The sequence below is a fragment of the Stenella coeruleoalba genome, assembly GCF_951394435.1.
Source record: "Stenella coeruleoalba genome assembly, chromosome: 1".
NCBI classification, from domain to species: Eukaryota; Metazoa; Chordata; class Mammalia; order Artiodactyla; family Delphinidae; genus Stenella; species Stenella coeruleoalba.
In genome coordinates this window covers 34120274-34133547 of record NC_137169.1, presented here as the reverse complement: position 1 = coordinate 34133547, position 13274 = coordinate 34120274, and the positions used below count along the sequence as shown (strand labels likewise).

Below are 13274 nucleotides of genomic sequence, written 5' to 3'. Positions count from 1 at the left end.
ATCGAAGTGGTTATATGGCTTTTCTTTATTCTGTTTGCATGTTGAATAACATTGATTGCATTTGGAATGTTAAACCTTGTATTCCTTGGATAAACCCTTACTGAGTCATGCTATATTATCCCTTTAATGTATTGCTGGATTCATTTTCTTAATATCTTAAGTGTTTTTGCATCTGTGTTCATGAAGGACATGGATTTATAATTTTCTTTCTTTGTAATGTCAGCTGAAAAAAAATGCACAACGTTAAAGTTGAGAATTATATTTTATTTGGTGGACTTGATAAGGGCTTAAGCCCTGGAGGCAGCTTCTCAGATAGCTTAGAGGGACTGCTCTGAGGAGGTAAGGGAGGAGCCAGGATATATAGTTTTTGCAACAAAAACCAGGTAGTTGGGACATCAAAAGATTACTGTTAATTAAAGAAAACTTGACATCTCAAGTTAATGAATTTAGTGCTTTTCTGTATATGGGAAGATGCAAGAGTCTGGGCTCATTGAAATCATTCCTTTGAGTCTGGGCTCATTGAAATCATTCCTTTGTTGTGCACCTTAACTATCTCGGGCTAGTGTCCTGTTTTTCTCCAGATTCACCTCAAGGTGCACATTTGAGGGTGGCTGATGGCTTGATGGCCTCAACATCCTTTGTTTACTGATATGGCTGGTGATATTTTTCATCTGCAGTAGTATCTGTCAGGTTTTGATGTTAGGGTTGTACTGGTCTCATAATACTGGTTGGGCCATTTTCCTTCTCTTTTCTGAAAAAGTTTCTGTAGTTTGGTATATCGTCCTTGAATGTTTGAGAAAATTCATCAGTGAAACCATCTGGACCTGAAGTTGTTTTTATGTGGGAAGGTTTTTGATATTTATTTGTTATGGGACTGTTCAAATTTTCTCTTTTTATTCCAGTTTTGGTAAATTGTATGCTTAAGAAATTTGTCCCTTTCATCTAAGTTGTTGAATTTATTGGTGTAAAGTGGATCATAATATTCTCTTCTAATATTTATAGAATCTGTAGTAATAAATCCTCTTTCATTTTTTGATATTGATGATTTGTTTTCTCTTTTTTTCTTCATTTGGTATAGCTAAAGGTTTGTTGATTTTGTTTGTCTTTTCAAAGAACTAGGTTTTGTCTTTAAAAATTTTTTTCTGTTGTTGGTTTTCTGTTTTATTTCTACTTTTATCTTTATCATTTACTTCTTTCTAGTTACCAGTTTTTCTTATTAATATTTCTAGCTTCTTCAGTTTCCAGCTTAAATAATTGATTTGAGACCTTTCCCCTTTGTAATATAAGAATTCAAAGCTGTAGGTTTACCTCTAAGCACTGCTTTAACTGCATCTCACAAATTTTGGTATGTTGCATTTTCATTATCATTTAATTCAAAATATTAAAAAAATTCTCTTTTGAGTCTTCTCTGACCCATGAATTACTTTTTCCAAATATTCCAAATATTGGGTTTTCCTAGGTATCTTACTGTTTTATAATATAATTTTTTTTTCATTTCAGTCTGTACATATTTATTGGGACTTGTGCTGGGACTCAGCATGTGCTGTATCTTGGTGAATGTCTGTGTGCACTTGAAAAGAGTATGTGTTCTACAGTTGTTCAATATAGTGTTCTCTAATATCAATTAGATCAAGGCATTTACTAATTTATTCGTGTTCTTTTTCTTTACTGATTTTTAATTGTTAGTTTTTGCTTCATATATCTTGAAGCTCTGTTATTAGTCTCATTTGAAGTTGTGACTCTCGTAGGCTGCATTTAGCTTAGTCTTGCTTTTTTAACATCTTTTTGACAATCTCTGCCTTTTTATTGGAGTGTTTAGACCATCAACATTAATGCAGTTGTCACCGGCAAAATGGGTGATTTCCTCAGTTCTTGCCCTTCTTGAGGGAAAGAATTTAGTCGAGAAGGCATAGAACAGTTTTAAGTAGCAAGAGTGTTGTTAAGTAGAGCGAAAGTACACTCCTGAGAAAGGATGAAAGCGGGCTGTCTGGAAATGAGAAGCAGCCTCATGATGGGGTAGGGTTGGGTTTTTTAGAGTGGTGTTTCCTCCGTGTCTTGCATCATTTGACTGACAGCTTTAGGTTATATCACTTTTCTCTTAGTGCGCAGGTGCTTACTCATAAGCACCCAAGTGAAACCCACGGTAGGGGGGCGGGGATGCAAAAACTGTAATGCTAATTTATTACCTATAAAGCATAATGAACCCTATGTTACCTTGAGTCACCTTTTAGGTCTTGGTGTGCCTGCGCCAACCTGTGCTGGTGGTTTCATCTTGCTTGGTCCTGATATGGCTGGAAACCTAGTGGTGGTCCTTGACCACAGAGGGAGGACTCTGGGTGTGCTCCAATCACCAGTGTCCAGGTGGGGCAGGGAAAGATGAACCATCCAGGGTGGGGCGGGACCCCCTCCTGTCTGACTAGCTAGCTACCTAACATAATTATCGATATTGTTATTAATGTAATTAATGATACTGTTTTCTGTTTGATATCTCATAAGCAGGTAGGGGGTTCCCAGAGAAAGAGAACCAGACATGGCTTTCTTGACATAAGAAAAAGCATTTTTGGCCTAAGCCATTTTGTGATCTAAGCCTGGCCATAATGCTTGCTCTTGAACAGGTCTCAGTAATAATTATCTTTAAGAGAACAAAAGAACAAACTGTTACCAGTCATGAGAAGTGACAATAGCAAAGATAATAAATCAGTTGTAACATTCCCAGTTCTGTTTCAAAGGCTAGCCCGAGTGCTTTCTTGGGCTGTTTTTGCAGAATTTAAACCCCTCTGGCAGGCGCTCAAGTACCAGATCAACTGGAACCTAAGGGAGGATGATGTTGACCTTTTCTGACCCTTCAGTCAAGTGACTTCAGTCAAGTAAAGGTTGGACTCTCTGGCCCCACCCCCATCCCCTTCATGAATATGCATGTACCCTTAGCTTAAAACTTGCTTCACTTTTGCTGTTGGCAGAGACACTGCTTTGGGAAAGATCCCCTTACTTGCTGCAAGTAATAAATCGTTCCTTCTCCCACTCTTTGCCTTGGTTGTGTCTTTTAGCTCTACACCCACCAAGAGGCGAACCCAGTTTTTCTGGTAACACTCTGTATTTTTAGTTCCTTTTTTCCACTTTTCTTGCCTTTTAGATTGTTTGGATATATTTTTGTATTCTTATCTACTGGCTTTTTAGGTATACCTCTTTTTATATTTATATATTGGGATTTCAGTATATATTCCTAACCTTCTGCAGTCTATTCAGAGTTAATATTGTACATATAAAATGTAGAGATCTTCCAATCATATATGTCTCCTTTGTCCCTTTCCTCACCATTCCCCATAATATTACATCTGTGTATACTGATAATCTTAGAAGACAGTGTTATAAGTTTTGCCTTAAATAAAGATAACGTGATTTTTAAAACCTAAGAGAAAACAGTGGTGTTTTAAATTTACATAGATATTTACCATTTCTGGTGCTTTCATTCCTCAAGGTCCAAGTTTCCCTCTGCTATAATTTCCCTTTAGCCTAATGAACTTTCTTATGTTGTAGATCTCCTGGCAACAAATTCTCTTAGTTTTCCTTTTCTGAAAATGTGCCTTCCTAAATAATATTTTTGTTAGATATACAGCCTAGGTATTTTTTTTCCTTTCAGTATTTCAACGATATTCACTGTCTAATGACCTCCATTATTTTTATGAGAAATTCAGACATTTTCCAATCAATGTTTTTTCTTTATGTGATATGCCATTATTCTCTGCCTGCTTTCTACCTTTATTTTTCAACAGTTCAGTTATGATATATCCAAGTGTGATTTTTCTTTTAATTTATCCTGATGGAGGTTTACTGAGCTTCTTGGATCTGTAAATTTGTCTTTCAGTAAATTTCTGAAGTGTTCAGTCATCATTTCTTCCATGTTTTTTCCTGCTGTTTTCTCTCTTTTCTGTCCTTCTGGAACTCATATATACATGCTAGGCCTTTTGAGATTATCCCATAGCTTTCTGAGGCTTTTTCTTTTTTTCTCTCTTTTTTAAAAAGAATCAGTCTTTTTGCTTTTTAGATTGGATTATTTCTGTTGATCTGCCTTTGAGTTCACTGATTCTTTCCTCTTTAATCTCCATTCTGATATTAAGTCTATCCATTGACTTTTAAAATTCAGATATTATATTTTTCATTGGTAAATTTTGTTCTTTTTATATTTTTTTGTATTTCTCCACTGATATTTCTATTATTATGTTATTTTCATTCAGATTTTTTCTCCTTTTTATCACTGAGCATAATTATAATAGCTACTTTAAAATCCTTTTCTCGTAATTCCAACATCTTAGTCTTCTTGTGGTGGGCTTCTGTAGATTATCTTTTCTCTTGAGAATGGGTTTCATTTTTCTATTACTTATATATCAGGTAATTTTGGATTGTATCCTGGACATTATGAATGTTATAGAGACTCTGGGTTCTGTTATAATCTTCAGTAAAATATTGGTATTTTTATTTTAGCTGGCAGTTAACCATGTTAGACTCAAACTGTAAGTTCTCTCTCACCGTCTGTGGGCAGTGGTTCCAATTTCAATTTGATTCTTTAAGCTTCTGCCTTATTCTAATCTGCATATGCATGGTTCAGGGGTCAGCCTGAGACTTTTGCAGTGTTTCGTATACAGTTTTAGGGGATCTCTTTTGACTTTATCCCCTGTGAGGTTCCTTTCTCTCTTTAGTAGCTGGTTGTGTTTACCTGGGCTCTTTTCCCTAGTTCCTACTGACAGAAAGACAATTTTAGCTGCTCATACTCTGCATCTACTGCCTGACCTTGGGAAAAAGCTACAGCAAAACAGGAAATTCAAGCAGGTCTCTCCCAAATTTTGCCTTCTCTCCACAATCTGCCTGTTTTATTTATCCATCAGACTCCTCAGCTAGTTGTCATCCCACGTCCCTTACCGCTTCCCCCACCCCAAATTGGTAGTTATCAGCAGAAGGTAGGTGTCACACTACCGTTTTGGAAGTAGAAACTGAATGAGTAGGATTTTGACATGAGGTATGAGGAAACTCCAGAAATGATCTTTCATAAGCTGAGTGATGCCACCTAGATTAGATTCATTGATACTTTTCTTTGTCCGTAATTTGGATTTTGGCTGCAGTAATAACAGTTATTCAAATACATTTTGGGATCTGTAGATTGCAAGTTAAATTAACTTTCCTAATCAGGCTACTTGTCTATTAATAACATCAAATCAGTGTATCTACAAATAAAAATATATACCATACTATTGAGCATATCAGTGCATGTAAAGAGAATGTCCTTTATTCTCTTGTTTTTTTGGTTTTTCTCTTACACTGTATTTTATTTTTACAAGAGATAAATAAACTGACACCAAGCATTGTAAATGGATGACCACAACAAAAGCAACAATGATTGCAATTACCAAACACGAAACACACTCATACTATGTCATAATATTGACATTCAGTCCAGTAATCCTCCACTGTAACAGCTCCTTTACTTTGCAGTGAAAATTGATTTGTATATTTTTTTGCCTCTGAGTCCTTGTGGGATTTTTTTTTTCAAACAAAGTCACAAAAATTATAATCATCCTCATCAGTTCACTCAGTCCCATGTAATTAATTTTTTTTATCTTGATCTTTTGTTAGCACTTTTATGAGTTCATCAGTTTTCTATTAGAGTTCTGAAAATGCTTATTCATTCAGTTCAGCAGTATAGTCAGTTACCAGAAACCTGTACTTGTCAGAGTTTTTTCCATGAATTCCTTGAAGATGAAACCCTTTTATAGGAACATTTTTGCAAAAGCATCAGCGTACACCCAGAACTGTCTGTAAATGACAAGACTTAAAAATGACCACGGTTAAAGATTTGATGAAAGTTCATAATAATGCAATTGACAAGGAAATTTAGTTATTTCTGAGATATACATCTTAAAGTAATAACTAGAATTATGACTTATAACATTATACCAGAACATATAAAATTTTTAGAAATTTCATGTGATGTCTGAAACATTTATATTAACATATTTCCATACAAATAACCCAAAGAAAGTTTAGTATTAGTTGTTTTTTTTGTTTGTATTTCTATATTGCAGGTTCTTATTAGTCATCAGTTTTATACACATCAGTGTATACATGTCAATCCCAATCACCCAATTCAGCACACCACCGTCCCCACCCCACCGTGGTTTTCCCCCCTTGGTGTCGATACGTTTGTTCTCTATATCAGTGTCTCAACTTCTGCCCTGCAAACCGGTTCATCTATACCATTTTTCTAGGTTCCACATACATGCGTTAATATACGATATTTGTTTTTCTCTTTCTGACTTACTTCACTCTGTATGACAGTCTGTAGATCCATCCACATCTCAACAAATGACTCAATTTCGTTCCTTTTTATGGCTGAGTAATATTCCATTATATATATGTACCACAACTTCTTTATCCGTTAGTCTGTCGATGGGCATTTAGGTTGCTTCCATGACCTAGCTATTGTAAATAGTGCTGCAGTGAACATTGCGGTGCATGTGTCTTTTTGAATTATGGTTTTCTCTGGGTATATGCCCAGTAGTGGGATTGCTGGATCATATGGTAATTCTATTTTTAGTTTTTTAAGGAACCTCCATACTGTTCTCCATAATGGCTGTATCAATTTACATTCCCACCAACAGTGCAAGAGGGTTCCCTTTTCTCCACCACAGCCTCGCCAGCATTTGTTGTTCGTAGATTTTCTGATGATGCCCATTCTAACTGGTGTGAGGTGCTACCTCATTGTAGTTTTGATTTGCATTTCTCTAATAGTTAGTGATGTTGAGCAGCTTTTCATGTGCTTCTTGGCCATCTGTATGTCTTTTTTAGCGAAATGTCTGTTTAGGTCTTCTGCCCATTTTTGGATTGGGTTGTTTGTTTCTTTAATATTGAGCTGCATGAGCTGTTTATATATTTTGGAAATTAATCCTTTGTCCGTTGATTCGTTTGCAAATATTTTCTCCCATTCTGTAGGTTGTCTTTTCGTCTTGTTTATGGTTTCCTTTGCTGTGCAAAAGCTTTGAAGTTTCATTAGGTCCCATTTGTTTATTTTTGTTTTTATTTCCATTACTCTAGGAGGTGGATCAAAAAAGGTCTTGCTGTGATTTATGTCAAAGAGTGTTCTTCCTATGTTTTCCTCTAAGAGTTTTATAGTGTCCGCTCTTACATTTAGGTCTCGAATCCATTTTGAGTTTATTTTTGTATATGGTGTTAGGGAGTGTTCTAATTTCATTCTTTTACATGTAGCTGTCCAGTTTTCCCAGCACCACTTACTGAAGACACTGTCTTTTCTCCATTGTATATCTTTGCCTCCTTTGTCATAGGTTAGTTGACCATAGGTGCATGGGTTTATCTCTGGGCTTTCTATCTTGTTCCATTGATCTATGTTTCTGTTTTTGTGCCAGTATCATATTGTCTTGATTACTGTAGCTTTGTAGTATAGTCTGAAGTCAGGGAGTCTGATTCCTCCAGCTTCATTTTTTTCTCTCAAGACTGCTTTGGCTACTCAGGGTTTTTTGTGTCTTGATACAAATTTTAAGATGATTTGTTCTAGTTCCGTAAAAAATGCCATTGGTAATTTGATAGGGATTGCATTGAATCTGTAGATTGCTTTGGGTAGTATAGTCATTTTCACAGTATTGATTCTTCCAATCCAATAACATGGTATGTCTCTCCATCTGTTGGTACCAATTTAATTTCTTTCATCAATGTCTAAAGTTTTCTGCATACAGGTCTTCTGTCTCCCTAGGTAGGTTTATTCCGAGGTATTTTATTCTTTTTGTTTCAATGGTAAATGGGAATGTTTCCATAATTTCTGTTTCAGATTTTTCATCATTAGTGTATAGGAATGCAAGAGATATCTGTGCATTAATTTTGTATCCTGCAGCTTTACCAAATTCATTGATTAGCTCTAGTAGTTTTCTGGTGGGATTTTTAGGATTCTCTATGTATAGTATCATGTCATCTGCAAAAGTGACAGTTTTACTTCTTCTTTTCCAATTTGTATTCCTTTTATTTCCTTCTCTTCTCTGATTGCCATGACTAGGACTTCCAAAACTATGTTGAATAATAGTGGTGAGAGTGGACATCCTTGTCTCGTTCCTGATCTTAGAGGAAATACTTTCAGTTTTTCACCATTGAGAATGATGTTTGCTGTGGGTTTGTCGTATATGGCCTTTATTATGTTGAGGTAGGTTCCCTCTCTGCCCGCTTTCTGGAGAGTTTTTATCACAAATGGGTGTTGAATTTTGTCAAAAGCTTTTTCCACATCTATTGAGATGATCATATGGTTTTTATTCTGCAGTTTGTTAATATGGTGTATCACATTGATTGATTTGCATATATTGAAGAATCCTTGCATCCCTGGGATAAATCCCACTTGATCGTGATGTATGATCCTTTTAATGTGTCGTTGGATTCTGTTTGCTAGTATTTTGTTGAGGATTTTTGCATCTGTATTCATCAGTGATATTGGTCTGTAATTTCCTTTTTTTGTAGTATCTTTGTCTGGTTTTGGTACCAGGGTGATGGTGGCCTCATAGAATGAGTTTGGGAGTGTTCCTTCCTCTGCAGTTTTTTGGAAGAGTTTGAGAAGGATGGGTGTTAGATCATCTCTAAGTGTTTGGTAGAATTCACCTGTGAAGCCATCTGGTCCTGGACTTTTGTTTGTTGGAAGATTTTTAATCACAGTTTCAATTTCATTACTTGTGATTGGTCTGTTCATATTTTCTATTTCTTCCTGGTTCAGTCTTGCAAGATTATACCTTTCTAAGAATTTGTCCATGTCTTTCAGGTTGTGCATTTTATTGGCATAGAGGTGCTTGTGGTAGTCTCTTAGGATGCTTTGTATTTCTGCAGTGTCTGTTGTAACTTCTCCTTTTTCATTTCTAATTTTATTGATTTGAGTCCTCTTCCTCTTTTTCTTGATGAGTCTGGCTAATGGTTTATTAATTTTGTTTATCTTCTCAAAGAACCAGCTTTTAGTTTTATTGATCTTTGCTATTGTTTTCTGTGTTTCTATTTCATTTATTTCTGCTCTGATCTTTATGATTTCTTTCCTTCTGCTAACTTTGGGTTTTGTTTGTTCTTCTTTCTCTTGTTCCTTTAGGTGTAACGTTAGATTGTTTACTTGAGATTTTTCTTGTTTCTTGAGGTAGGCTTGTATAGCTATAAACTTCCCTCTTAGAACTGCTTTTGCTGCATCCCATAGGTTTTGGATCATTGTATTTTCATTGTCATTTGTCTCTAGGTAATCTTTGATTTTCTCTTCGATTTCTTCAGTCTTCTCTTGGTTATTTAGTAGCATATTGTTTACCCTCCATGTGTTTGTGTTTTTTCCTTGTAATTCATTTCTAATCTCATAGTGTTGTGGTCAGAAAAGATGCTTGACATGATTTCAATTTTCTTAAATTTACTGAGGCTTGATTTGTGACCCAAGATGTGATCTGTCCTGGAGAATGTTCCGTGTGCACTTGAGAAGAAAGTGTAATTTGCTGTTTTGGGATGGAATGTCCTATAAATATCAATTAAATCTATCTGGACTATTGTGTCATTTAAAGCTTCTGTTTCCTTATTTATTTTCATTTTGGATGATCTGTCCGTTGATGTAAGTGAGGTGTTAAAGTCCCCCACCATTATTGTTTTACTGTCAATTCCCTCTTTTAGAGCTGTTAGCAGTTGCCTTATGTATTGAGGTGCTCCTATGTTGGGTGCATATATATTTATAATTGTTATATCTTCTTCTTGGATTGATCCCTTGATCATTATGTAGTGTCCTTCCTTGTCTTTTGTAACAGTCTTTATTTTTTATTATTATTTTTTTCCGGTACACGGGCCTCTCACTGTTGTGGCCTCTCCTGTTGCGGAGCACAGGCTCCGGACGCGCAGGCTCAGCAGCCATGGCTCACAGGCCCAGCCGCTCTGTGGCATGTGGGATCTTCCCGGACCAGGGCACGAACCCGTGTCCCCTGCATCAGCAGGTGGACTCTCAACCACTGCGCCACCAGGGAAGCCCACAGTCTTTATTTTAAAGTCTGTTTTATCTGATACGAATATAGCTACTCCAACTTTCTTTTGATTTGCATTTGTATGGAATGTCTTTTTCCATCCCCTCACTTTCAGTCTGTATGTGTCCCTAGGTCTGAACTGGGCTTCTTGTAGACAGCATATAGATGGGTCTTGTTTTTGTGTCCATTCAGCAAGCCTGTGTCTTTTGGTTGGAGCCTTTAATCCATTCACATTTAAGGTAATTATTTATATGTATGTTCCTATGACCATTTTCTTAATTGTTTTGGGTTTGTTTTTGTAGGTCCTTTTCTTCTCTTGTGTTTCCCACTTAGAGAAGTTCCTTTAGTGTTTGTTGTAAAGCTGGTTTGGTGGTGCTGAATTCTCTTAGCTTTTGCTTGTCTGTAAAGCTTTTGATTTCTCCATCGAATCTGAATGAGATCCTTGCCTGGTAGAGTAATCTTGGTTGTAGGTTCTTCCCTTTCATCACTTTAAGTGTATCATGCCACTCCCTTCTGGCTTGGTAGAGTTTCTGCTGAGAAATCAGCTCTTAACATTATGGGAGTTCCCTTGTATGTTATTTGTCGTTTTTCCGTTGCTGCTTTCAATAATTTTTCTTTGTCTTTAATTTTTGCCAATTTGATTACTGTGTGTCTCGGCATTTTTCTCCTTGAGTTTACCCTGTGTGGGACTCACTGCACTTCCAGGAGTTGGGTGGCTGTTTGCTTTCCCATGTTAGGGAAGTTTTCGACTATAATCTCTTCAAATATTTTCTCGGGTCCTTTCTCTCTCTTCTCCTTCTGGGACCCCTATAATGCGAATGTTGTTGAGTTTAATGTTGTCCTAGAGCTCTCTTAGGCTTTCTTCATTTCTTTTCATTCTTTTTTCTTTACTGTGTTCCGCAGCAGTGAATTCCACCATTCTGTCTTCCAGGTCACTTATCCGTTCTTCTGCCTCAGTTATTCTGCTATTGATTCCTTCTAGTGTAGTTATCATTTCATTTATTGTATTGTTCATCTCTGTTTTTTTGTTCTTTAATTCTTCTAGGTTTTTGTTAAACATGTCTTGCTTCTTCTCGATCTTTGCCTCCATTCTTTTTCCGAGGTCCTGGATCATCTTCACTATCATTATTCTGAATTCTTTTTCTGGAAGGTTGCCTATCTCCACTTCATTTAGTTTTTTTTCTGTGGTTTTATCTTGTTTCTTCGTCTGGTACATAACTCTCTGCCTTTTCATCTTGTCTGTCTTTCTGTGAATGTCTTTTATTCTCTTGATTGTACCAGATTTTTAGTGTCCATGAAGAATATCTAATTAAAAGATTTTCTAGCTAAAGCTGTGAATCTGGTCTTGTGGGAATGCAGTGCCGCATACCAAAGCTGTCTCCTTTTCATTAATCACCATTGAATATTCCTCTCTATCAGTAGGTTCTCAGCATCAGTAGTATATACATGTTAGTAGTCATCATAGAAGCCAGCACTTGCTGTGCATTTCAGGTACTATGCTAAGTGCTTTACATGAATTATTTCATTAATGCTCTTTACAGACCTCTAAAGGAAGTGGCATAATCCTCTTATACATGAGGAAAAGAGTATAAAGGTTGAGTAATTTGCATGAAATCACACAACACAGGCTTGCTTCTTGTTACCAGTGGGGAGGAGTGAGAATTAGATAGTGAACCAGTAGTCTGGAGCGAGATGACTGAGTTGAGTTAGAGGAACATGAGATTTGCAGCTTTCTAAAGTAATCTTCTGTGTTAATTTAGCTAAATTAGCTGGCACCAAAGTTGGGGCATAAATTGTAGCTAAATTGGCAGACACCAAAGTTGGGGCATAGACAGAGCTGTCTTTGTAGTTCTTCCATTTGTATTTCTGAAGTGCTTTTCCATGTTCACCTAACTCTCAGTGTGTACCCAGCACGTAAGTACTAGATTCTACCTTCTTGGGGTGACCCTTGTCTTTTCCTTTTTTCAAGATGTCTGTTCCCTACCCTCTTGGATTATCTGATGAAAGAAATTCATGCCAAGGGATTAAGTGATAAATAAATCAACCTTAGAAATGTTTTTCAGTGAAATTACTGTTTCTTTTGAGAGAGAGAAAGGAGTTGTCACAATCTATATCCAGAATTCTAAATGTAGAAAACCTATATTGATTTTTGACACCCATGTTAGCTTTGTAAACAATGTATATGAAATTGTGTTATTTAGGATATTGTTCAGTTGCATTAACAGACAAAGGAAGAGAAAACTACATCTGAAAGGCTTAAACCAGAGAGATTTATTTCTCTCTTAGGTAAAAGTCCAAGCTGAGAGGTGAATCAGATGGATAACCAGCTCTGTTCCACAAGGTCATTCAGATGTTTCCTTCTAATCTTATCTTTATGGTGTTCCCCAGGGTATTACCCTCAGCTTTCTGGTTATGCAGGATCACCACCAGCACATCTGTGTCACAGGCCTGCAATAAGAGGGAAAGAGGATGGAGGGCAAGCAAGTTCCTTTCAAAGACATGACCCAGAAGTTGCACACATCACTCTTCCTCACATCCCATTTGTTGCACCTTAATCACATGGCTACAGCTAGCTGCAAATGAGTCTGGAAAAGGTGGTCTTTAGCTGGCTAGAGATGCATTGATAACTACAGGGATCTATTGCTAAAAGGGAGAAGAGGGGAGAATGAGTGTTACCCGATTATTAGTCGTCTCCACCACAGAAGTTTATCTCTAATTTTTGCAAACCTATCCCACAGCCAGTTAAAAGAGTTGGTAAGGAGTAGCCATACCAATGGACTTGGTGATTATCAGGTTAGTAGCATAATAAAATATAGTAGAAGAGAATTCAGTAATGATTTTAAGTTTATTTTCAGAAACAAAGCACAAAACTGGATGTTGGAGAATTTGATGAAATAACTTAAAATTGTGTTAAAGTTGGTGGTTTTATGAGCTAATAATTATTTATTTTGTTCTTGTATTTTAGGCCTCAACTCCATATAGCATAGATTCAGATTCTTTGGGAATGGAGTGTATTATTTCGGGAAGTGCCTCTCCAACTCTGGCAATCAACACTGTGACTAACAAAGTAATTCTATTTTTTGAACACTTTTGAAATGTCATTGAGTAATACATTTAATTTGCTTTTATAGTAACAGTAGATTTCTGTATGGTTGAATTTAAAGATGATATAAATTTGACCAAACCATACATGGCAGTTTGAAAGCTGAATCCACAATGCTTTTAGCTTTACACAAGTTAGAGGTAAATAAATAATTC

General features: G+C 36.4%; 1 protein-coding gene across 5 annotated transcripts in view; it reads left to right on the top strand.

The window, feature by feature from the left end:
• Window positions 1–13274, top strand: part of FOXJ3 (forkhead box J3) — a 129084-nt gene that overhangs the window by 82595 nt on the left and 33215 nt on the right. For 3 of the 5 annotated variants that reach the window (XM_079901502.1, XM_079901503.1, XM_079901504.1), the window contains one exon: window positions 12982–13083. The exons of the other annotated variants lie outside the window; for them this stretch is intronic. In XM_079901502.1, coding sequence (XP_079757628.1) covers window positions 12982–13083 — 102 coding nt within the window. The remainder of the gene's footprint in view (window positions 1–12981; window positions 13084–13274) is intronic. 5 annotated transcript variants of the gene reach the window in all.